This window comes from Thamnophis elegans, chromosome 10 (genome assembly GCF_009769535.1).
Source record: "Thamnophis elegans isolate rThaEle1 chromosome 10, rThaEle1.pri, whole genome shotgun sequence".
Lineage (NCBI taxonomy): Eukaryota > Metazoa > Chordata > Lepidosauria > Squamata > Colubridae > Thamnophis > Thamnophis elegans.
The window spans coordinates 32,870,537-32,897,345 of record NC_045550.1 but is presented as its reverse complement, the minus strand read 5'-3'; the positions used below and the strand labels follow the sequence as shown (position 1 = coordinate 32,897,345).

The following is a 26,809-nucleotide window of genomic DNA, read 5'->3' as shown; positions in this document are numbered from 1 at the left end:
GTACAATCTCAGATGTTGTCACTATAAGTTAGATATTCACTGATTATTTCAGAGTCTAGAGTTCACTGGACAATCTTCCTGTTAATAAATTAGATCTTTGCACTGGTTGCTCTCTGTCATTGAATTGTGTATGGTTTATAGAAAATAAATTTCTTTTTAAGAGTAATCTTTGTTCTGTGGAACTTTCTTCTAGAAGAATGTATAGTTGCTTTCATTTGTTGCTTTACAGATGATTTCAAGTAGATTTTAAGCAAAAGGCTGGGGCAACATTGTCTTTCAATTGATAGGTTTCATTATTTGTTCTTGTGTTCAAAATTCCGACTTTATCATGAAATTGTTTTAATTTTTAAAGGCACTTTGAGAAGATTATGGTGTTAAAAGTGACTAAGAAATTTATTAAATATTGAATTAAAATAAACTATTTGATCCTGCCTTCTTTCCCTACTAAATTTAATTTGATATTTTGTGCGTAATACCTCATGTATTTTTATAAGGTGTAACATTTAATGAATGTACTGTTATTCATTTGGGAAATCTCCCAAACTTTGAGAAATAGCATAAGGACAGTAGTCTGTAAGCCAGTGGCAATCCATTGATAAAGCCACAATCTCATGATTCGTTTTAAAATTTATAACAATTAAGGACATCAAACATGCAATTACAATAAAAGAATAAGATTTCTGAGTTGACTGTCATGTTTTACTGATCTATTGGCTTTCTGTAGGACCAAAGAACACGGTGCTTCGTCTAGCTGTAAAGTTCTTTCCTCCAGACCCTGGCCAATTGCAAGAGGAGTATACCAGGTAAAGACTTTCTATATTCCATTAAAAAAGAGAGAAAATAGCTTTTATTAGTTGCTTTATTATATACAGTTAATAAATACTAGTATACATGCAACACAACTTATTTGTTTAACGATCAAATTTAGTATCACCCTTTTTACTATCCAAGTTGATTTTGGGCAGTTTATAGATACAAACCAAAACTCATATAAAAGAAACATAATTAAAAACAAAATAAAGTGCAAAATAATAGTTTAAAAGGGATATATTATATTTATAGTATAATATACATAATATAATATAACCATATAATTAATAACCAATATAAAAGAAAAAAGAGAAGGAAGAAAATGAAAAATTATGTTATAAGAACTCCAAGCAAAAAGAAATTCTTGACCATTTGTTGAAAAGAATGAAAAAAAGAAAAGAAGGCCTAATTCAAATATTGCGAAACAACACATATAATTAGTGCTATGGATCATTTCTGTAATAATTTTTTAAGCCGGGAGGTAAAATAAAATATCTTTAGAATGAAAACACATGGCAGATTTATCTACATTGGGCACATGAAATAGTATTGATCAGGTTTTTTTATACTACTTCTGCAACTGTCTTTCTCTTGTATATTTTTGTTACAACCCAAGCTTGGTAAATGGATGTATCTTTGTATAGTGATAAATTGTTGATGTTTAATTCAAAAGTAGTTGCACACCCTTAATCAGTGAAGCTTGGAATTACAGTTTAACAGTACCTGTAGATTAACCATAGAATTGTGAGCTGGAAGTGACCATAAGGATCATCTAATTTAACCTTCTGTAGTGTGCAGTCTTCCACAAATTTGATCAGCGGTCTTGTTACCCAAGTCATTATATCCTGGATGCGTATAATCATCACTTGAATATGTTGCTTATGTTAAAATATATTCATGCCAAATTTTGCACTCTTGTTAAAATTGATCTTAAAATTTTCCAAATTTGCTTAATAGGATGGTAAATAATAGTCACTAAGATGATGTAGCAGTAAGCAAGTGGAACTCTGTAATTCTTATATGTAAGTTAGAGACTTAGAGTAAAAGTAAGCAGCTGCTAATGGGCCTGTTGCAATCTTGCTTGTGCTATGGCTATTGCCAGATTGTGTCCTTCTTTCTAGAATATGTAATGTTCTGTGGTTCAAAATACCAGACGTTACTAATTCTTTTGTTTTAGATATCTGTTTGCACTGCAAATGAAGAGAGATCTGGCAGAGGAACGTCTTACCTGTAATGACAATACAGCAGCACTCCTCATATCTCATCTTCTACAATGTTAGTATGAAATGTTCTTTTATAGATGATAATGCATCGGCTTCATGCTTGAGAAATATTGACATAAGAAGAATTTGGAATTACATTGGCAGAATCAGATGGTGTGTAATTCAGCAAACTTGGTCAACTGAAGCAAGTTTGGTTTAATCAATACTTGAATACAAAATAATATACAGGGAATATCAAAGAGCAATGCCCATAGGCCAGTCACAATATGTTTTACTATGTTTTCAGAGTATGTATGCATATATGTGTATATCTTAACTCAATGTTCAAAATTATGCATCAAATGAGTAAGAAACTGTTTAGAAGAAAATGGTAACTATTTCACACATTTAAAGTAATTTAGATAACAAATTGTTTAAGAGACCTGACTTTTGGTATGTTTTGTATTTCTTAAATACAGCAAATCTATAGCACCAATATTTTCTGCTCTATTTGAATAAAGGTCATTTTATTCATGGAAGAATCCCCGAATTCAGATATTAAAACATTTTATTTCCTTTTACATACAGAGAAATCTATTGTGATCTAACTGAGGGTTTCAGCTAATATAGTGTTTGCCATGTGTTGATTTGATTGGCACTTTGTTTCTTTTGTTGACATATAAGCAGACGTGTTCTTGACATATAAGCAGACGTGTTTTCACTTATAATATACAGTAATTTGTCATTTGATTATACAGTCTTCACTCAATGCACTATTTTAGATAAAGGATTGGAAGAGTTCAACTATATAAATTTTACTGTTGCATTAGTTGTATCTGTATCAGCCATGAACAATGAAGCATCCATTCCCTTTCCATAAGCCTTAGTGATATTTATTTTTATGCAGTTAGATCTGAACCCTTTTGGCAATGTAACCATTCACCTTAAATTCAGCAATCCCATAATTCCAGCATAGCAGCATATATGATACATATTAGATACATAATCACTAAAGATTAAGTCAAGGATGTTCTCCTTTCTGGTTTCTGCCATGATAAATGAAAGAAAATAAATTCAGCTGAATTTGCATATGTTGTTCCTTGAAATTCTAATAAATTAATCATTTTTGTAAAACACCATAAAATAATAATTTGCTAAGAGTTTGAAATATTTATAATCTGAAATAGTGAAGTATTTTGTTTTAAATATATTTTGGTTATGTCACAGCGGAAATTGGGGATTTTGATGAATTAGGAGATCACGAACATCTTAAAAACAATCAATACTTTCCAAACCAGGAAAGACTGCAAGAAAAAATACTTGCATTTCACAGAAAGCATATGTAAGTAAAATTATTTTCTGATTTTTGTTTAATTTTTTTTAAGACCAAAAAACCTCCTTGCTAGCAACCAACACCCAGGTAAGCAGAGGTAAACACCAAAATTAATAAGAAACCAACAGTCAAGCAGTAAATAATACCCCAATCAAACAGTAAACAACAGCTTAATTAAAAAATTACCAATAACACGTCTATCAACACTCACATAGTAAGCAACTTATATATAAACAGAGAGTAAACCCCCTCCCTTCTGGCACTGATGATGTTGTCTAGCTGGGTAACGAAATGTCTCCAAGACAATAACCAAGCTATTTATTAGCCTCAGTCATTTTTTTTACCAACTATTGGTAAGTTGATTAAAATCTAGATACTAAATAAAATTAATTAATAAAGAGCATCATTTTCAAGTTATTTTATATGCTGTTGTTAGGTTATTTCCCCCCTTTGACTCGATAAAGTAAACCCATGTGGCTGCTTGCAAGGAAGGAGTATTTCCATTTGGTTGCCGTAAATCGCCCCATTTTCATACATATTCGGAGTGTCATAAAGTCATCAATAACTTCTGTATTTTTATTTTATTTTTATTGCTAAAGGGGCGAAACCCCTGCCGAATCAGACTTCCAGGTGCTTGAAATAGGTCGGAAATTGGAGATGTATGGCATGAGATATCACTTGGCATCTGATCGTGAAGGGACAAAAATTAATCTGGCTGTTTCAAACATGGGTGTATTGGTTTTCCAGGTAAGAAAGTAATTTTAAATATTTTTAAATATTGTTTTAAGTTTAATCAAGAGTCAAGAGCTTGGCATCCTTTCTGAATGAGAAATTAAAGTTCACTTTTACATTTCTTTCTAACTTCTTGAGGCAGATTAAACTTTTTTTGACTAAATAAATACAAATTATTAATCAGATAACACTTCATTTGGAGTCCATACAGTTCATTTCCCCATCTGTTTGCCAATGCTGGTAGTTTCAAGCTGAAGTAGCAGGTTTAAAAAAGGAATCATATTTTTAAAAAACTTGATTATGGCATGCTGACTAGCATAATTTAAATGGTCTGATTCAAGAGAGTTCACAATAACTTATAGCATCTCACCCGTATCTCTGCCTTAAGTCTTTTTTTATCAAAGTCCTATAGAATCTTGTTCTTGGTATTGAGGAGACAATAGTAAATATTTATTTAGACAGGTGTAGCTAAAATAATAATCTGATAGTATATGCTTATACATGTATATGTTTAAATCCCGTTATATGTATATTTTATTTTATTTGTATATTTAATTTATTTTTCACATTTCTGAACCACCCATCTACCTCAAAGAAGGATGCTGAGAAATGTGTTTAAATCCTGTATTATTATGAATATTTCTTCACTTACTACATATTGCATTTAACACAGGGCAATATAAAAATCAATACTTTCAACTGGTCCAAAATCCGAAAAATAAGCTTCAAGAGAAAACGATTTCTTATCAAGCTTCATCCAGAAGTTCATGTAAGTACTATCATAATATCTTTTCTATAATTTTATGTTGAGTTTAAGTATGAGCTGACATGCATGCAGACCGTCAAATAAGGCTGTTATTTTTGTGACATGTTGAGGGATGTTATTTGATCAGACAAAGATGGGTTCCACTTATAATTTGAGAACACAACCTTTCTTTTGTACATGCTGATACTCTGAAACCAGTCATGTCTGGTATACACATAACAATGCATTCCTACAAGAGCCAATACACCAGTTGTCTTTTTCTATAGTTGTCTCCCTAATACAAAACATGCTTCCTCCTGAAGGCTCAAGCAACCCTTTCTCCTTCTAATGTTCTGAAAAAATTGTTAAAACCTTTCTATTTCATCATACTTCAACTCCATTTCCTCCTGAATGCTAACATAACAAATACAGAATCAGATCTATCTAATGCATCTGTTCTCAACATTCACTTCTTGTGCAAGGATATTATTGTACCTGATATCAGACTTTCTTGTAGTTTTCTTCAAAGGATATTTTTAGTTCATGTGGCAATTATTCATGTACATGTTGCTCAGTGGTAGAGCAGTGTGATCGAAATAGTGAACATTTGTCCTATAATTATATTAGTGGCGCTTGGAAGAACATTATAGTATTTCAAAGATTGTCCTTTCAATTGATGCTAAATAGCTATTTGCCTTATCACCTGAAACACTACAAATTATTGCCTCTGAAGCACACATAAACTGAGCATGTCTTTTCCCCCCAATGCGCTGCCATTGTGTCATAAATGCCTAACATATATATATATATATATATATATATGTTATATTTATGCTGATAAATAAATAAAGGGAGACTTTAAGTATATATATATATATATATATATATATATATATATATATATATATATATATATATATATATATATATACATACATATATACATACATACATACATACATACATACATACATACATACATACATAGGTTTTGGGGCAAATAAAAATGGCTATCCATGTTATACTATATTAGCAATAGGAGACACCGGTTTCATCTTTATTAGAACTTAGGGATCTTCAATACTAAATTGCTATGTTTAACCCTTTTACAGAGTTGGATGTATCAACAAAGAAGTAATAGTATCCTAAATATGCTGTGACCAGTAACTTCTTTAAATATAGTAATGACTTATTTTACTCCTGCTTGTATTCATTCATATTGATGAATGATTGTCTCCACATGAATCTTGTCTTAATTTTTTTGTTCAAACACTTTGTGCAGTTCAAATAGTTTATATTTCCCATCCAAATCACCATAGTATATTCGAGAAAGGGCTGTGCATTAGCTTATTTCTAGCAAGAATTCTTTAAATTATTTTCTCTCTTACCTTCCCATGATGATAAATTAACGGCTACTTGTGTGTAGTTTAAATGCATTAAACCACACAGAGTGCCATTAAATCTGTCTGACTTTTTGAGTCCTGTTTATTTTGTAATTCTAGGGTCCATATCAGGATACTTTGGAATTTCTTCTGGGAGGTAGAGATGAGTGCAAAAACCTGTGGAAGATATGTGTTGAGTATCACACATTCTTTAGGTTATCTGATCAACCAAAACCAAAACCAAAACCAGTCTTCTTCAGCAGAGGATCATCTTTCAGATACAGGTATGATATAACTCATTTTCTTTTGTAACAAGAAAGGCATTCAATAAAGCTTTCCCCCCTCTTTTTTATCCTAAAAATGTAGAATCTTATTACTACAGAAATTAAAAGCACAGGTTTAAATATGGTTCTCATGAGATTTTTAAAATATTTATACTTATTGTTTTATAGTGGACGAACACAAAAACAATTGGTGGATTATGTTAGAGAGAGTGGGTTGAAGAAAATTCCTTATGAAAGGTAATAAACTATTTATGCTGTAAACCAGCAAACTGTTACTATTTTGGATTTTATCTTATGTGTTCCTTAGTCTTTCTTTTAAAATAATAGCATTCTACTATTTATATTTAGAATAAGTTTATAACAGTACAATTAATTTGATTTTTAAGTTGTAGTTTTCATGTTTTTAGCAACAACTTGGTTTTTTAAAATTCAAATTCACTAAATTTAGTGAAGCTATGGATAATTGAATCTTAGACAGGATGGAATTATTAATTGTTAAATATTATATTGATTGATTTAAACACTTTTTTACTTCTAAGAAACCAAACTAAACCAAACCAGTTAATGTCAATTGAAGGAATATCTTATAGTTATTCTTCATATATATATTTGTTCATTATTACAATAATCAAAGCAAATGGTCATATCTTTTGTACAATAGTATTTGTAATGCTTTGAATTGCATGTCCTAATCATTTAATCCCTTGCTGATGTAAAAGTATGTTTGGGGCCTATCTCATCAGTAGAAAAAAATAGAAAAAATAGAAAAAAAAGTTGTATTGGGTATCAGTAAACATATAAAATTATAATATGCAAAGGCAGGCTATTAGCCCTTCAAGCTCATTGCTACTTTGACTAATAAAATGGCTCCAGAATTCCCGTTTTGTACTCTGCGATGTTTACCTGGGAAATTTAATCCCAGGCCTGCTACATGATTAATACATATTTTAATGCTAAAATATTAAGTTATACATTCTTAAAATGTCTACATTATTTGAAGTTGTATGAATACTATGACTGGTGTATCTGAAGTGAAGAAAAAGCTTCATAATCTACAGTTTCCTAAAATATACATTAGAACAGTGATAGCAAATCTTTTTTGGCTCCCGTGCCAAAAGCGTGGAAGTGCAGGGGGGTTGTGCACGGGTGTGCCAAACCTATAATGAGTCCCCTCAGGGAAAAGGGCGGCATACAAATAAAGTATACAATACAATACAATACAATGCTATGCGCGTGACTCCCCCCTGCTTTTGGTACGTTTTTTTCATTCTTCCCAGGGTCCAGAGGCTTTCTAGGAGCTTGAGGAGGTGAAAACAGCCTCCTCCCCTCCCGGATGCCTTCCGGAGGCCTCAGGAGCTTCCCTGAAACCTCCAGAGGGCGAAAAATGACCCTACAGGGAATCCGGAAGTTTGGGAATGGTGACTTCCGGTTTATCCATAAGGCCAGTTTTTGCCCTCTGGAGCCTTCAGGGAAGCCTCCTGAAGGCCCCTGAAGGCAAGGGCGAAAAACTGACTTACAGCCAAACCAGAAGTCCATTCCCGAACTTCCGGTTTGACCGTAGGACCGTTTTTTTGCGCTTCGGCCTCTGGAGGGCGAAAAACTGCCTCAAAAGAAGGCCAAAGTCAGCTGGCCAGCCAACTGACAGGGCAATACCTCATGTGCTCTGATAAATGGCTCTGCATGCCATCTGTGGCACGCGTGCCATAGGCTCGCCATCACGGCATTAGAATATGGGCTGTTTAGGAATCTACATTCCATGTGATGTGACTGAATCTTTTCAGAATGTGGAACTAGAAGGAATGATTTGGCTTGCTGGACAGATAGGTTGGAGGTCTGTTTTGTCAAAGATTGTTTTCCTCCATCTAGCTATATGATAGTTCTAAATTTCAGTGATCATATTGCGTGTTCAACCACCAACAGAGTTAGGATGATGGTAAAAGGAGATAAAATTAGATCTAAAGAACTCTCTAAGCAAGTTAGATTGCCTCCATTTCTGCTTAATTATATGTAGAGTTTAGTTGGATTTGATGTTTTTTTCTTAAGCAATATTATTTTATATATTTTAATACTGGGTTTACTTTATATAAAAACTAGTAACTTTTATATTTATTGTATATTTTATATTTTGAATATTGTAGTTCTAATTTGTAAACTATTTTTTTAGGAAGTTAAATTATGAATTTAGAAAGAGAAAGTTCTGAATTTCATATTTTTATACAGTAAATCAGCTTGAGAGATAATTTCTTGTAAAATAATTACTTTTTAAATCTGTATATAGCAGAAAGACAGCTTGGATTATTTCTCAGTTGCATGTATCAACTTCTTTGTTTACAGGAGACATAGCAAAACTAGAATGTCTGCTCACACCTTGACTCCTGATGCACCCAAACAGGTTAGTCTTGAAATTAACCTGTTTTAAGTAAAGTATCATGATTAACAAAATTATGAAAATCATTTGATGTTCTCAAATATAAAATATGCATGGTCTTTTTTTTTACTTCTGGAAGTGGTACTAGATAATTATGCATTATGTATCTTAAAGAACTGTATTAATGTATTTTATATCACTATGTAGTACATTAATCAAAATGTAAAAGCCTACAAAATAGGATTATCTTGACAGCAAGAAGATTCAAGTTTTTCCTCTCAATTTCCCCTATGCTAAACTCCATATGCCCCTGCCACAACCAGGTCTTAGTTTCAGGTTTGCTATGGAGTTTGCGAAAAGGGTGTACTATTTAAACTTATCAGCAAAATATAAATGGATGGAACTGTGCGATTTGTTCAAGTTGTTTGACTAAATATTGGATATTATCTTACTTCAATAAGGAATTTAATTAATGAGGGGCAGGTATTACCAGTATTTTTTAAAAAGATCTTGCATAAGCTTTTCAATAAGTGTAATTTCTGATAGGAATGTAGATTTGTGTGATTGCTAGAATATAGTTAGCACAGTCATATAATTACTGATCTTAGTCATCTCTCAAGTTCAGCATTCGGAGCTACCTTAGTTTTCCAGTTAGGCCTTGAAGTGTATTTGTTAAATTGGAACTGCTGCTGATTTTCAACACAGAACCTCTTGTAGTTAAAGACTACTCTGATCACCATCATTCCTTTAAAGCTGCATCATTAAAACTGGATGAATTTATTTAATCAGAGGATATCTTTCACCTCCCAGTCATAAAATACATAATCTGCATTTTGCTCCTTAATAGGGTCCAAATAAAGTGATGTCTATACAAAGGAAACATTTAATGAACATATACCAGACACTTAAAATATCTAAAGTCTATTTAAAATAGCTGAGACATAACTTTATCAACACCAAAAAAAAATGTATGCAAGTTCCTAATTTCAACAAACTAAGTAGTTAAAATAAAAGTCAGACAAAAATGTAGGCTAGATATTTAAAATCATTAGGTTTACAATTTCAATTTTATCTTAAGATGGATTGAAAAAAGACAGTTTAGATCTTATAGATATCAAGTTGAAGTACAGTTATGACAGAAAAAGTAGCAGCTCTACCCAGTTCTGAAAATATATCACCTCTCAAATGGTGACACATGTAAGTGCCCTAACTTGGCATACCAAAAGCACTGAGTAATCCATACAATCTTCTAATTTGTCTCCGACTCATAACTTCTTTGCATGCATTAAGTAAGAATTTCTGGCTATTTCTCAATAAAATCACTATCCCTGGTTGGTGTGAAAATGGTATTGTTTGTGCACATGCATATACACACATGTGTATTTTACATTGCACATGCACGACTTCAGAGGTGCAGACCATTTATGAAAAGTACTTGCAAGCCAGTACTTTTCTGTCTTGCAAGTATTCTTTCTATTTTAACAATATTACTTGATTTTCAAACTGTTTGACCTTAATCTCGCCTACTATATTTGCCAATATATAGGCATTTATCAGAAAATTGATAGAGCAGAATAATGTGCATTCAAAGAAACTTTTTTTCTACATTGTTCTGTAGATCAGATTTCCTCAACAACCCTCAGTTTTACACCTATACATCTTCTTCCTGTTAAGTCCTTTGACTCCACTAACCATCTCTCTTTGCTGCATGAGTATTGCTATCAGTATAATCTTACAATGAAAATGCAGGAATTACCTGTAGCTATATATGGTATGAAAAGCCAATAGAACAGTCATTTACTAGAGTTACAAAAACAACATTGTATAGGTAGTACTTGACTTACAACAGTTCATTTAGTGACAGATCAAAGTTACAACAGCACTGAAATGTGACTTATGATGGTTTTCCACACTTATCACCATTGCAGCATCTCCATAGTTATGTGACCAAAATTCAGATGATTAACAACTATCTCATATTTATGACGGTTGTGATGTCCCTGGGTCATGTGATCACCTTTTGCAACCACCTGACAAGCAAAGTCAATGGGGAAGTCAGATTCACTTAACAACCCATGTTACTAAATTAAGAACTGCAGTGATTCACTTAAGAATTATGTCAAGAAACCTCACAAAGTGGGGCAAAGCTCACTTAACAAATGTTTCACTTAGCAAGAGAAATTTGGGGCTACGTTGTGGTCATAAGTTGAGGACTAGTTGTATGTCATAATGTTTATGCATATATTCATACACAAATGCAGTGAAATGCATTTAGATTTGAAATATATCAATTTGTATAGCTTTCTTTCTAATTGATGTAATTCTGGGTGGCTGACAAAAAATTAAAAATGTAATATAAATACTCCATAAAATATATTTCACAATGAATTAAAATACAAAGTGGCTGTCACACTATACCAGTAGTATGGACTCACATACTCTTTTAACCCATGAAAATAGGCAAGTCTTTCAAAGTATTCTAAAATAATATAGCAATTATTTATGTGCGGTTTGTTTTGATAATTACACCAAGAAATTTGGAAGGGCAAGCTGTCATATAAACAACCAACAAATATCATTCTACTGTGCATTGATAATGTTACGTGCTATGTTTGCAGAATAACAATCAGGCTCAGAGAACACTAGGAACCCAAATATTTGATTGCATTGCCATTTGTGCCATTTGTAAAAGGCACATATATTTCCTAGTTACAGAAGACTTGCAGCTTTTATATTTCTGTGCATTATAACAAAAATAAAGTGGGTTGCTAAAACCTGGAAATGGAGCAAAGATTTTTTTAAAAATTGGGGGGCTATTGAGATATACATGTTATTCTAGTTTTATGATCTTAAAGAATAAGTTCCTAAGCCAATTTAGATATTTTATGTTTGACCTTCTTAGATTCATGGTGAAATAATTAATCTAATGCTAAATTTTCTTTTCTCTCTAGAGTATCTCATTTACAGAAGGGTTAAGAATTCCAGCATCGAATGCATGCACATACGCCTCCTTCCATATGGATAATTTATTACCTTCAAACATTGCCAGCTTGTCCTCTTTGACAGAAAGCAATTCTTTCTTTTTGGAATCCAGAATGTCACATGGCGGGAGCGTGTCAGCAGAAGGAAATAGTACAATATCAGAAGAAACTGGGAAGAAAGTGGTACAACAGTCTGCATCACCAAACCTCCAGTCATTCCAAGGTGTTGGGATTTGTAATGTTGAAGAAAACTACAGCCCCATTTGTTCTGATATTGAAAATCATTGTGCTTTAGAAATAGCAGTAGACAAGTATAGCAAAGAAGGCAGGATAACTTACAACCATGAAAATGATGGGGATGATGATTTTACCACAAGCATGATCATTGCTGGTAAACAGCGTCAACTTCAAGGTAGGGATGCCCCTCTTGTAAAGCTAGTTAGTTCTCAGCTTCATGTTTCAGAGGAGTTCATTGATGATGATCCAGCTGAAATCTCCTTTTTTGCTGGAGGCTCTGAAGCTTTTTCTTATTTGTATGATGGCCTAGATTTAAAGGACTCAAGTCTTTCTAAGTGTCTCTCAGATTCACCTACTTTGACTAAAGAAATTTTGCAACAGAGTATAGTATCCTCTCATTCAAGTCCTGATAGATATTCAATTGAAGCAGTAGATATGAATGTGGATGATGAATTTGAATTTGAAGGAGATAGTGATTTCAATGGAAATCAGCAGCCATCAAATACCTCAGAATTATTTGAAGTTAAAGCACAAGCAAGCAGAATGCAAAGTCTCCTGAGTCCTTCTGAAACTAGTTCACTGATTAATAACCAGTCTGAAAGTAGCTCTCTCAACAATTTAACATTAAATGGCACACCATTTATGCATACTTACAGTTCTGCTAATCAGTCTGAAGCTAGTTCTATGGTGAATTTTCCAGCATATTCAGTTCGTTCTGAATCAAGCTCAGCTCTTCAGTTCACTGACATTATTGACCAGTTAGAACAGCTGAGTTACCCACCTACCACTACAGAAGACTCTAGTAGTTCTGATGATTCATGGGATTCAGAATCTGCACCTCCATTAGATATAAACCTCTTTTTTAGCAATCCTTTTGCTCAGGCTACGATAGAGAATTTCTCTCTTGACTTTCAGAATAATCTCAAAAATCTCACTAAAGAAGATAAATCAGAAAACACATGCACAAACCATTAATATTTGGGATGATATTGCATATTAATTTATGCTGATTAGAATCAGATTTTTAAAAAGTACCTGAGCATCATTTTTTTCCTGATTATTATTTTCAGTGATTGAAATAATGAGACTCATTCTAATTTTTAAGGCATCAAGAACAACTTATATTGCAGTGAAGGCATCAATAGTAAATACAAGGCACTGTTATATATATATATATATATATATATATATATATATATATATATATATATATATATATATATATAGTTGTAACTCTAAACATATATATATATATATATTCATTATTAAATATTTTTAAACTTTTTTGTTATAAAAATAATATTGTATCGTGTGTGTGTGTGTGTGTGTGTGTGTGTGAGAGAGAGAGAGAGAGAGAGAGAGAGAGTGAGAGTGAGTCAGAAGTCCTGAGTTACAATTTCCAGAAGCCTTTAAAATATTACACTTTGGCCATTTTTTCAGTAGCTGTTCTAGTTGTTACTGAGGCTAGTTCTATTATCTTACAAAAAGAAGCATGGTTTTCAGGACTGGAATGAAAACTAAGACCCATCTGCAGTTTTGAAATTAAGCTATCCATAGCAAGGTGTATAACACTTATCATTCGTGCCTTTTCTATTTTTAGAATGTTTTTTTAAAAAATAAGTGCAATTATTAATATATCACATTGCCTGCATTTTCAGTATGAAATAGAAACTAGTTCTTATATTCTCAGGTATTAGGAATATGTGAATGTATTGGTACGTTTTGTAATAACAGCTAAAAGTACTTTTTCACAACACTTTATCCATTTTATAAGATCTCCAGGCTATGAATGAATGAACAAATGAATGAATGAATGAACAAATGAATGAATGAATATAATATAAAACAGCATTCTTGAATAAAGCAAACTGAACATGCTGGACAAACTAGTTTCTTCATTAGCCTTAAAAAAAACCAGGATGTAGGCAGCATACTATGCACTGAAATGCTGATTTGGGTATTGAAACTAGAAAGCCATAGTATTCAATAGAATTTTGCATGGAAAAGCGTGAATGTGTAGAAATAAATGTCCAGTTCATTCTGTTGTTTAAAAAAGGAGTTTTCCTTGTTTTGATAATTCTTATTCTGTTTCTTTTAACAAAGTTATAGTTCAGGAGCTGTTTGTTTATTCTTAAACAATCTATGCTGTAGATGTTATTTTTTTTCATCTTGCAATACTCTAAATTCCTCAAAGTTTTAAAATTGGTTTTTCTTGGCAAGATAGAAAAAATATCTCGACTTAATAAATAGAGGCTGATCCTCTAAGGGTCAACAATCAGGCAGGGAAACGGTGGGGGGTCAGATAGGAATGTTAAAGATTCTGTGCAAAATAATTATGTTTTCAGATAATTCAGCAGCCATATCAATCCATATAATTTCATTATAAACAGATAAGGTATTTGATTGCAATAGATAAGATGTTATATGATTAGATATATATCTGATACATTCATTTTGTATAATATATTATTATAAATCTGTATTCATTCTATATTAAATAATTATTTTGATCAATTTAAAAATTGTAAGTAGATAGGTGGTGTTGTGTAGCTAAAGAGTCACACACAGTTGAACTTTGGAAGAACACAATTTGTGTTACTACGTGGGTGTCATAGCAAGTGGCTTAGCTGATGGATTGGCTGATTTTGCATAAGTTAAATAGGATCAGAACTGATTACTGGTTGGACAGGAGATTACAGAACTAGACCAATTAGTTTTAAAGAATCTGAAAGGCAATGACAAACCATTTTACAAAAACCCAACATGGACATACAGTATCTCTATTCACCAGGAGTCAGGTTTAACCTGAAATGTTGTTTTTTTAGAATCAAATACTTCAGCTCTAATTTCATTTTTAATTATTATTGTTATCCCTTAATTAAGTAGAAGTATGCTTACTTAACAGTCTTGTTCACATACTAAACATAATAGATAACACTATTACTATAAGGTATAATACATATCTTAAAAATGTTTCTAAAAACATTTTTACTAAAAATCTTTTCAATTCATTCTCACATTTTCATTTTATGAATTTTAAATATTACATGTCATGATTAGACTTTTATAACAAAATTCTTAATATTGACTGTTGGTTACTTACCCTTTTATGTTAAATCTTCTCCCAATAAACATTGCATATTAGAGGGCGCAAGTTGACTAAATAAATACTGTGGGCTTATTTTTTTTACAAGTCTTTATGCTAACCTTAAGGAATAAATGATATTGGTAAAATTGTAGCATATTAGGAGATTCAACCACTAAATAATTAAAAAAAAACATTCCTAGGTACAGTTCTTTGAGAAGTTGGCATTAAAAAAATGAGGGCATTCCTTCAGTAGCAATATATTAAAAATACATTATAATTCCATTAGTGACAAAGTATAACAGGTTGCCTTCACAATGTACTGTAATTACTTTTATTAAATGTTTTATAATGCAAATTATTTGTGCCTTGGTATAAGCAATTTCATGTTATTGGTGTTTACTTGTTAGGAAAAATATTTTAGACTGAAATTCTTAAAGTTATTTATCATGATGATCTACATAATATGAATGCTTTATACATCTTCGTTTCTGTTGAATTTTGATTATATATCTACAGATTTGTACTGATAATTTTGAAATTACATATCCAATAAAATTAGAAGGTATTCAATATAAATAAGAACACGTTTTAACTTTCTTTTCCTTGTTCTTTCTCAAAAGAGAATCATTATTGATTTTCTTAAGCTTTCCTGATTTGCTGTCTGATATCTACAGTAGGAATAAAATTCTAAGCAAATGTGAAATACAACAAATGTTTTTTTCTAAAGCATATTGTTGTTTTGTGATATTTAGTACAAGGTCCTATTTTGGTATGATATATTCTTGCTCACAGTTAAAATGTACTTTATTCATGCAATTAGTTCATTGTTAGTTAGTTACAAAAAAGAAAACAGACTTAAACAAGTGATGCCAGTTACTATGCCAGTAAGATACTTATCCATATTTTCACAGTTGTGTGAATTTAAGGGTATTATGATTGTTTTATATTTTTATTTATTTGATTTACATGATCACCAGTTAATATTTAGGTATCCTTCCTTATTAACAAATCTGTGGAATTCAAGGTCCTTAAAATTTCCCAGGGTAAACACACAGGGTTTTTAAACTTCAAGCACACTTAATGTTTTTCTTGATTGTCATCATATTTTATATCACAATTCAGGTTACAAATGTAGAAAAAGATGCAGCAGGGAGGTACTTATAATACATGTTCAAATTCCTTAAATATCCTGTGCCACATTTTCCATTCAAGCAGAAGACTCTACTATAAGCCTCTATACAGCTTTATTGATTACCTTTACATGACATGTTTCAGTGATTAAATCAGACTTCTTTCCACTATCCCTAGTTTTTCATAGCCATTCAGATTCAGCGATATGATCTTAACAGGGCAAAAGTTAATGAGAAACCTGAATCTTCAGTCAAAATTAGCTCTGTTCCTTTCAATAATGGCATCACAAATTTAAATGTAGATACTGTTTTTTCTAGCTTAAGAGTATAATCATGTAATTTAAACTTAATGTTAAAATGTGATAGGGCTTCTGTTATTTCAGGAACAATGCTGTTCACAAGTTATTTTTAGAATAACACCAATACTACGTACAGTCACAAAAATGTTTATGTTTTTAGATAACTTCATGTAGTATTATCCACCTTCCCAACATTTGTCATTGATTGGGAAATTATTCATTCTCAGTACTTCTTAAAATATTAAATTCTCCTTAAACATATTATTTCAGTACAGGACATGTTTTTAATATTTGCATTGTTGAACAATGTTAGAGAACTATGTGAATATGAATTTTCAGAAACAGATCTTGAGGAATGACTATTTCAAGTAAGTAAATATTTTCCTTGGGATATTTATCTATCCTTTTTAATCTCCGTGTACTATACTGTAGGAATATATAGCACATTCTGGGAAAAAGGTTTTGGGTTTTTATAGTTAGCAAGATGCGGATTCCCTACTTCCCCTGCACTCAGTTTTATTCTGATAATTGGTGTCACACTGTTATGATTATAATTTATACTTTTTTGCAATAAATTTGTAGAAGGCAAAAAGATAAATGGCAATTACAGTTTCCAAGCTTCAGCACAATTTAATAACTGAACTGACTGGTTTTTAAGCAACTTTGCAAACGTAATGTTACATAAGAGTTTTGGTGAAAAGATTTCACTAGACAATAAAGCACATGCATAAGAGATATGCTTCAGTCTGCTTTTGATGCTTTTATGAGAAGTAAAGATTCATTTCAGAATTTGTAGTTTTCATTGAGAAATCATTTACATTCCTTTTCTTAGTCAGATGCAGTATAGTAGCCTTGTTATTCCTTAATATTTATACAACTCCCTGATCTCAGAGCATTTTCTATACCCCTTTGATGTCTTCTAATAGATCCTATACTTTGTTAGTACCTATTTAATAAATGGAGGATGAGGCTGATATAAAGTATGATTCAAAAAAACTCATAGCTGAGTTCAGCTTTTAAGCCGAAACTTCTAGGACTGTGTTGGCGAACCTATGGCACACGTGCCCAAAATGGCATGTGAAGCCATGTTGCCTGGCACATGGGGCCTTACCTGTTTGTCTTCTGGGTTTCTGGCTTGCATGTGCACGCAATGATTAGCTGTCCTTCTCGTCCACAGCAGTGCCGAAAACCGGCATACCTGCCAGAACCCAGAAGTTTGGCTTTTCTGGAGCGCGGCCCCTTTGCAGGTGTTGCAAAGCAGAAAACTGACCTGTGCATGAGTGCCAGCCAGCTAATCATTGGGCGTGTATGCATGCTAGAACCCGGAAGTTTGGCTTTACCGGAGCCCGGCCATGATGAGCGTGCATGCGTTTCTGCGCAACCTTTTCGGCACTCAGTGCCAAAAAAGTTCACCATCACTGTTCCAGGACATGTTATTAACCAGCATACTGCATTAGAATTTTATTTCGTTCTGCACTTAAACTTTGGACAAAACATTGGAACTTCTTAAAAGTATCCCCAAAAAATGGCCCACAAGGCTGATATTCACATTCATCCTCCTTAGAATTCCTTTGTGTAATAAACTTTCTCATGGATATTTTAGGCAGAGTCATTAATCATTTTTCCCATACTAAATCACAAAATTAAAAACTTAATACTCTTGCTAAAGAATAAGAATTGTTTTCAATAATTCATATCAGAATATGGGAAGTAGAAAGGATGAATTTGGTAGATTTTAGAAAATGCATTTCTGTTCAAAGTATATAGAAAAAACCTTGCACACAGGACGATTCAGCTTTTTAGAGAGAATTCATTTTTATAACTTTTAGTTTCTGGTATTAAACCATATGTGGGCCTGGAATGTGACCTTTGTGCGTTTGTGTTATGTCTTGCTTCTTGGAAAGATGAAATATATATTAAAGAGTTGTGGTTCTCTGTTTTGCAGGGACAAACAGTGATTGTGGTATATAATTTGTGAAGCAGTGGAGAAAGAAACATTAGAGGACTAATTCAGTATTACAAAGTAATCATATTTTTTTAAAAATAGAGACCTTAATTTTTATATTCTCATACGATGGGGCAGTATTTACATAAATGTACTGCTTTTGCTCACTTCTAAATAGATTAAGGAGGTAGAGGAGACCAGAGACTATTGGAAATCTGAATGGACATTAATACTGGAATAGATTCCTTCTTTCCCTGAATGTTTCTAAGTGGGCAAACATTAAACAAGTGTATAAAACAAATAAAGCAAATTTGGAGTAGAAGAGGAAAGACAGTCTTCAGTCTAAGAAAAAAGCCATTTTTGGATCTTCTGATGTAGCTATAATAGGCATGTTAAGTTTCTAGAATATTAACCTATCCATCATATTCCATATGCATCCAGACACTAAAAATTTTTATAGACTTAAAGAGTAGTTCAAACTAGACCTTGCTATGTGTTGTACAGTATTTTGGCATTAGTTTGCCTTTTCCAAGTATTTTATTAGTAATGCTTATTGAGATATAGATAATTGAAGGACAGCTAAAATTACTGGATCTTTCCTTTTAAATGCTAACAGATGTGTGTGAAATTGAAAACATAATCCTGCATTATTTTGGTATATCTGTGTTCCCACTTTTTTGGCAAATAATTTATATTTCTATTTTAAACAATCTGCTGCTAAAAACCTTCATATAACTTCACTGTCATGATGCAGGCAGAACAACAGGATGCGGTGACAATGGAAGACACCTCTCTTACATGCTCAGAATATTTCATTCACAGATACAAAGTCTTAGGTAATTGGGAGGCAGGATATTGAAACTTCAGGACAAGATGCTAGATTGTAATACTACTACGAGGCCTACATTTAAACTAGTGGTTTTTTTCTGGTTGGGTCTTTCTGCAAAGGAACCTGGATACTTTTAATTTATAAATAACTCAAGATGGCAAACATACATAATACCCTTTCTTCCTCCTATTTTGCCCACAACAACAATGGTGTGAATGAGTTGGACTGAGAGAGAGTGTTTGTCCCAAGGTCACCAACTGAGTTTTCATGTCTAAAATGGGACTAGAATTCAGTGTCACTTATGTTTTAGGCCAACACCTTAACCACTACACTATTGCATACATATTTCAGTTAGACACTGATAGACACCTCAATTTTATATCAAAATACTTCTATCAATTGACTTTTTTATAATAAAAACATTTTGCAGAGTGTGACAAATTCTGAGACTATATATTTTAACTTACATAAACATTCATAGTATTTTGTGCTCTCTGAAATAGCTTAAATAAAATTGCAAAGAAAAATACCTTCTGAAAAGGAACAGTTGACAAGACCGGTTGCAAACTGCATAACATATTAATTCACTTCCTCCTTTCCATTTAATCCCTTGAACTAAAACAGTTTTCCAGTAAATGGTTTTCCATGCAAATAACAAATGTCAGTAATTTTCATTCTTGCGGATCTTACAGATGCTAACAAGACCCCAGTGGAAAATATTATATAAGCTAATGCATAGTGCAGATATGCAGTGGTTTGGCAAAGAATGTTAATAGTTAACTTTTTCCCTGAATCTCTTCCAGGTGACTAAGTGTAACATTATTTAGCTTCCTCAAACTGTGCAAATACTTGCACTGAAACGTCCTTTCCTTCTCATGCTACCTCCCCTTTATTTCATTCATGACTTTTTAAACAGCTTTACTTCCTGAGTCAAAAGACCAGCAGCCAGTATTGTAGCAGAGAGTTTGCAGCTGGCTCTTTCCCAGCTTTGTAATCTACTTTGAAAGTAAGTCTTGGAAAAACTCTGCACGTCTGCTTATTGGTATCATCACTGTACAGTGACACTTTTGGACAGCTTGACATAACTTTAAAAAACTCATACAATTAAGAATAAATGTCTCCCAGAGCATAAAGACACATGTTGTTTTTCTAAGAATACACAGAATGGAATTTGGAGTGGGAGTGGCGAACTGTTCGAAAGCATTCTTTTCGTATCAGCATCAGCGTAGGAGACTTCTCTGGTACAGCCCTCTGCAAGACAGTTTTGTCATGGGGAACTAAGCAAGATCGTTCTTAGTTGCAACATCAAAAATGTCAGCCAAGCTGAAGGTTTAAATAATGATAGGAATTTGTTCTCTGAATAATAAATAGCAATGGTATGGCACAAAAATTATTTTAAAAATCTGCCACTCTTGAAACAGTATTATAATTGCTTGCAAAAGGAAAATTATGGGCGTCAGCTACCGACTTTCTGTGCGTACCATTTGATACATTGTTGTGCCAAGTTTTAGAGGAAAGCTAGCAAATTGGACTACATATTTTAGCTTGGAATCTATAATTATGTAAACACTTCAACACTTTCGTTGCTTCTCATATTGCCTCTATTTCCTGGGTCTCTTTTCTTGGCAATTACCTTTTTGTGGATGATGATTCTTCAAATGATAACTGAAAATTGTCTCTATATAATTAACGGTGTTTTAAGGTTGTGTCAATAGTTAATTTAAGCTTTCTCCAGAGAGTGTTAAGGGATTTCATTTTTTGGTCTCTTTTTCCTAAAGCCTCTTTTTCGGTCTCTGCAAAAAGTTTCTGAGATTAGTACTATATTCTGAAATGTGCATCCATTTAAGTTTTCTTGCTTCTCATTTCCACTTTCCCAAAGGAATTATGATTTGCATGTTATAGAACCTATTTATCCAAAGGAGCATGTTAATTCACTGCTGTGCAACTTCGATTATTTAAGCAGATGATTTGCAGATGGTGGGGGGAATTCACTTCATTTTTCCTAGAATTCAAATCTTTAGCTAATACTGGTTTGAACTTGAGCAAATCATAAAATGTTCATGGTCTACTTAAAATGTATGAGGGCTAGTTAATTTAATGTAAAGTTACAGGAGGCAAGAATTGCTTTTACATAGATATATACCTACTTTGGTATTTTATAAAAGGAAACATTGTTTAACTATTTTCCTTTCCCCTTTTTTTCTTATGTAATGCTTAGGTCCTGAACTATCTTCTTTTAAAGTGAAGAGTCCAATGTCCTTGAGTCCCCCATTACAGGAAACTGTGAACCAGGGCTCATCTCCTCTGCTGAGTCCTGTCCTGAGTGATCTTAGTGGAGCCAGGTTTGAAGAAGAGGATGAAACGAAACATAAAGTAAGTGGGGGAAGAGCCATTGACAACAAGTAGTGCAATTTCCATTCCTACTTACTGCATTATTCCCAGCTTGTCATTTTCTTTGTTACATGTTAATATTATTTGTGCAAGTTTGCCTATTTGTCTAGTAGTCTTACTGCAAAGGATGCAGTATATTGGGGCTCCTTTGCATATGGTATCTTTGTTGTGTGGTTTTCCATCCAAAAGAGTTAAGGACAAATAAGTACACTACAGTTACCCAAAATAACAAATGCTGTATTATCTTTTCATAGCCAGGAATCAATAAAAGCCTGTTCTTATCTTATGAGCTCATGCTATTTTTACATTGAAGATAATAATGTATAAATGAAATGCAGTTTAAAATGCAAATGCATTCAACAGTTATTCCTTTCCAAAACCAGACTCTATTAGAATAAGGCTCACAGTTATGTAAGTTAAGTAAGGACTTACACAAGATTTTAATGCTCATTTTGCAAATTCAACAAAACTCTTAGGTGATTTATCTTTGTTAACATTACTGATTACATAACCATCATATAAATGTGAACTTCTCAAGAACAAAAGACAAAAATCCTAGGACACAAATGGAAAACCTCATATCTTGAGTTGAAAGAATATGGTCAATTTAGGCCTATATTTTTGCCTTGTGTAAAAGGCTTTTGCTCAAAATCATGTAGTAAGATGAATAAGGTTGGGATCTAGTACCTAATTGGATAATTAATTATATATTGAAAAATATACAATAGTTATATTGTGGTGCACTCACTAGAAAATTATTCACTGCATGATTTTGTACAATACTGGCCTCCCAAACATACATACCTTATCTCAATGTTAAGATGGCCATTTGTTGAAGACACGTCCCCATAACAAAATCTCTATCTTTATGCTAACCTGCTAAGACAGACTAAAGCTAAATCAAAATAATCCGGCAGGAATGTTATGTTTTCCACTGGAAAATGTAATATAGACTTCTAATTCACTTGGACCAAAACCCTGAAGGAGGTTATTAACTGTCAGGCTCACTTTGGCCTGTTATAGGATCATTTCATTCAATCTAACCTGGGTGTCTTTATGGCTGCCAAAGTGAACAGAAACTGCCAGACAAATCAAATTTTGTTTCCTCTGATTCATTTTTTAAGGCTCAGATAGAAATAGTGACCTTAAGGAAGTTTGCCATTCCTATTGAAAATCTCTTTATCTAGGTGGTTGTTTTTTTCCCATGTAAGACTCAACACTTCCTAAGACAGTGGTTCTCAACCTTCTCAATGCCACGACCCTTTAATACAGTTCCACATGTTGTGGTGACCCCCAACCATAAAATTGGTGTCTCGGTTCCTAAGACCATCGAAAATATTTTCCACATATTTTTAGGCGATCCCTGTGAAAGGGTCGTTTGACCCCCAAAGGGGTCCCGACCCACAGGTTGAGAACCACTGTTCTAGGAGAACATCTAAGGAAGATTGATCTTTCACCTTCCCTGCTTCTTTCCCTTGTTTTGGAAGTGCCCATTTTCATCAGCCTTAACTCCCATTGGTAGTGCGTTTGTGAATTAGGTAAAATCATTTGTATTTCTTGGTTGCAGGTAAAATGTATTGAAAGCAGCCAGTTTAAGCCATACCTGTGGGCTTATTAATCTCAATATCCATTTTACATGTTAAAGCAATTTGAATGTAGTAATACTACATGTTTCATTTCTTCTTTATTTACTGGGAATGTGTTTGTGTCTTTCAGAAATGCCCAACAGACAAAGCATATTTCATTGCAAAGGAAATCCTTGCTACTGAACGAACCTACCTAAAAGACCTGGAAGTTCTAACTCTAGTAATTCATTTAAACCTACATTTATTAACTTTTTCCTCTCTCCTGAAGAACTATTTAAACAATTATACTATATCTTTGAATCAGTTCTGTTTTTTTAATCTGCCTCTGTTACTCATACAAAAGAGATGCTCAAAATTCCATGGCAATGTTCTGCCTTCCCATCTTCTCAATGTTCTGATACATTTTTGTTGCATTGTATTTTAGGAATTATAGGATTGTGCAGCAGGTCAGATTTGAAGGCAAAAGATGTGTGCAAGTGAATGAATACTTATCTAACACTGGTCTGCAATTTTTTCTCCACAATAGGAAATTGATTTGTAGAGTTTCATTTTTAAGATATTCTATAAATGTCTCTATATGCTTTTAAAAATTCTTTCATATTACTTGATCACATAGTTATAAAAGAAATATTTGATCATGCTTTCAGTGGGAGTGGTTTTAGTACAGAAATAAAGTAAATGAATACATAGCTAAAATACAAGCACCTACAATTTGATTTTTTTTTCTTTTGCAGTGGTTCCACAGTGCAGTTGTCAAGGAGAACGCAATGCCTGAAGGTCTCATGACCTTATTCTTCTCCAATATAGATCCTATCTATGAGTTTCATAGAGGCTTTTTGAAAGAGCTTGAGCAGAGACTAGCACTCTGGTAAGCATTATTAGTCATTTGATTATGAAAATTGGCTTTCAATAATTCTGTGATACCCAACAAAACTCCTTTCCTGTGAGGCTGCATGAATGGTGTTTGCTAACGATATTTTCTATGAAATCATATCATGTATGATATAGAGTCTCTAAATGTTTGGTGACCGCAGTCATTCCAGTGAGCAAATCATTATTGTATTTATGAGAGAAACATTTATTTGGATGTATTTAAAAATCATTACATTTACTTTTTTTATTACATTTTAATTGGTCAAAAATGTCTCCAAAGAAATCCTAATATTTTTGATAATCTTACAAAACATATTGCTGAAGGAAGAATACAATAAACTAAAATATTCCCCATCTTGCTTCAACTTAAATGTTTACTTTTAAGAAGAATAGGAGAAAAATACATTAGTTCAGTGGAAAAAAATAATGATTTGTTTAGATGGCAAGATCTGATAGTTAATAAGAAGGATGAAATCTTTTGAGCCTTTTAATTCATAATGGATTAGTTCACCAGAGGGGTTTCAGAAAATCAGAAGGAATATGGTACATAACTGGTTGTAGTATCTTCAAATGAATAACATAGCATTGAAAGAATGGCAGCAAGAAGGGCAAATACTTTGAATAATTAGAAACCTGAGTGAATTTGCAAAACTTATAAATATGAAAGTTAAAATATCTGCTGGGCCTTATTTATAAATTGCTGGTGAAGTAGGATTCAGAAACTGAACAAGTCAAAGACTGCATGCTCATATAGATACAGCATTTGTATGTAGTATAAATATGCAATAATGAATTTTGCTGAAAGAACATTGTCAGATTCACCCCATATACTTTATCCATTTATCTATTTGTATTTTATTCTTTTGTCCATTTTCTTGTTTTTTCTTGTTTGTTTATATATCTTATTCAAAATGTTGAATTTAGCTGATAACATTATGTTAACAATTTGCCCATTTTCCTTTTTTAAATTTTTTATTACATCTTAACATTCCATCATGAGGTATAAAATAAATGACAATAGATTAAATATGAAGAGAGACTCACAAGGGCTTAGATAAAATATTGCTTGCTGAGTTTCAATCATTCAAGATGTCTAATAGATTTCAGAGAAGTCTTTGCTCAGGGATAATTTTTGGTGAGTTCAGAGAGATTTTCACAATTCTGAATGGGAAAGTAGACTATATCTCCTTTCCAGAAGTGTCCAAATGAACATATCACTGAAAAAGGAACTGGTCTTCAAAATGCATTGCAGTATCTAGTTCTTTTTCCTTTCTGGGAGATTTGACTTTCTTGCTCATATATTCAGATTGAACTACAAAGCAGAAGAATGATTAACCTGCTGAGAAATTACTGCAAACAAGTTACAGTTTTTTTCAAAGTTATTGTGGGTATCTTATTAGTTTTGAAGAAGAGCTATTATATTTATTGGTTGTCTTTGAACAATAATTTTAGACTCAGTTTTCCCTAGAGCTGACTTTTTCACTCTCTCAATTGAAGGGAAGGCCGATCAAGTTCTGGTAAAGGAGATTATCAGCGGATTGGAGATGTCATGCTGAGAAATATGCAAATATTGAAGGTATGGAAGTATCTATAACTCAGAGAAATCTTGTGTGCTCTCCCCCCCCCACACACACACACACCATTCTCATTAATACGGTGCTTAATATGTGTCTTAATGATAAAAATGGCAAATTCTATATAGGAAATTTAGATACTGCAAAATCCAACCTGGACTGGTCACTGAGCTTTCAGACTCATGCTTCCCTCTGGGAACTTCTCTCTCACCAGAATTTGTCCTTTGGGCTATACTATGTATAGTATTTTTATGGTTCCTGGCTGTGCATGGCATTGTAAAGATCGCTTGGTGGTGGGAGATACTTCTGATGTAATCTACCAGATCCTCTGCATGGATTGTCCCTGTGATTATATAGCACAGACAGGGAGAAAGCTAATCAACAGGTTGCAAGAACACAAAAAAGCAATCAGACAAGGAGATCCAAACTCATTGGTAGCCTCATATTGCAATAAATAAAGACATACATTCAATTTCGAGCTACTAAGATTCTTGGCTGAGCAGGTACAAAAATAGCCAGGGAAATGATTGAAACCTGGGAAACGAGCCCCTCATCACTGAACAAGAGTGCTGATTTACCACCAACTTATCAGGTACTTATGAGGTGAGGACTTGACAGCACAAGAAAGAGCCAACAACCTAATAGCCAGCCATGAACACCCCAGTCAACAACTAAAAAGCCACACACAACCAGGCACCACATAAACATTATGCATAGTATAGCCTAAAGCACACATTTTGTGTGAGAGAACTTCCCCGAGGATACACTCCAGCACGAGTACGAAAGCTCAGAAGATTAAATCTTTCATATTGGTGACTGACCCACATTAGATCCTGCAACATTGTTCCAGAACACGTATATTTGCCTTCATTCATGAAATTTAGATATTGTTACTTTACAATAGAAAAATGTAAGTATCAACAGGCTTTGTCTAAAAAATTAATCTGTATGCTACATATATATAGATAAAATTATAATTATATATGGTCATATAAAATCATATATTACTTCTTTGAAAAT

At 32.9% G+C, this 26,809-nt stretch overlaps 1 protein-coding gene across 1 annotated transcript in view; it reads left to right on the top strand.

Annotated features, from left to right (window-relative positions):
* The window catches only part of FARP2 (FERM, ARH/RhoGEF and pleckstrin domain protein 2), a 59,227-nt gene that overhangs the window by 17,587 nt on the left and 14,831 nt on the right, over positions 1–26,809 (top strand). Inside the window, 14 exon segments of the mRNA XM_032225659.1 lie at positions 725–803; positions 1,988–2,085; positions 3,240–3,354; positions 3,945–4,092; positions 4,751–4,846; positions 6,325–6,488; positions 6,657–6,725; positions 8,823–8,880; positions 11,808–13,046; positions 19,291–19,372; positions 21,584–21,738; positions 23,473–23,562; positions 24,077–24,210; positions 25,713–25,791. Coding sequence (XP_032081550.1) covers positions 725–803; positions 1,988–2,085; positions 3,240–3,354; positions 3,945–4,092; positions 4,751–4,846; positions 6,325–6,488; positions 6,657–6,725; positions 8,823–8,880; positions 11,808–13,046; positions 19,291–19,372; positions 21,584–21,738; positions 23,473–23,562; positions 24,077–24,210; positions 25,713–25,791 — 2,606 coding nt within the window.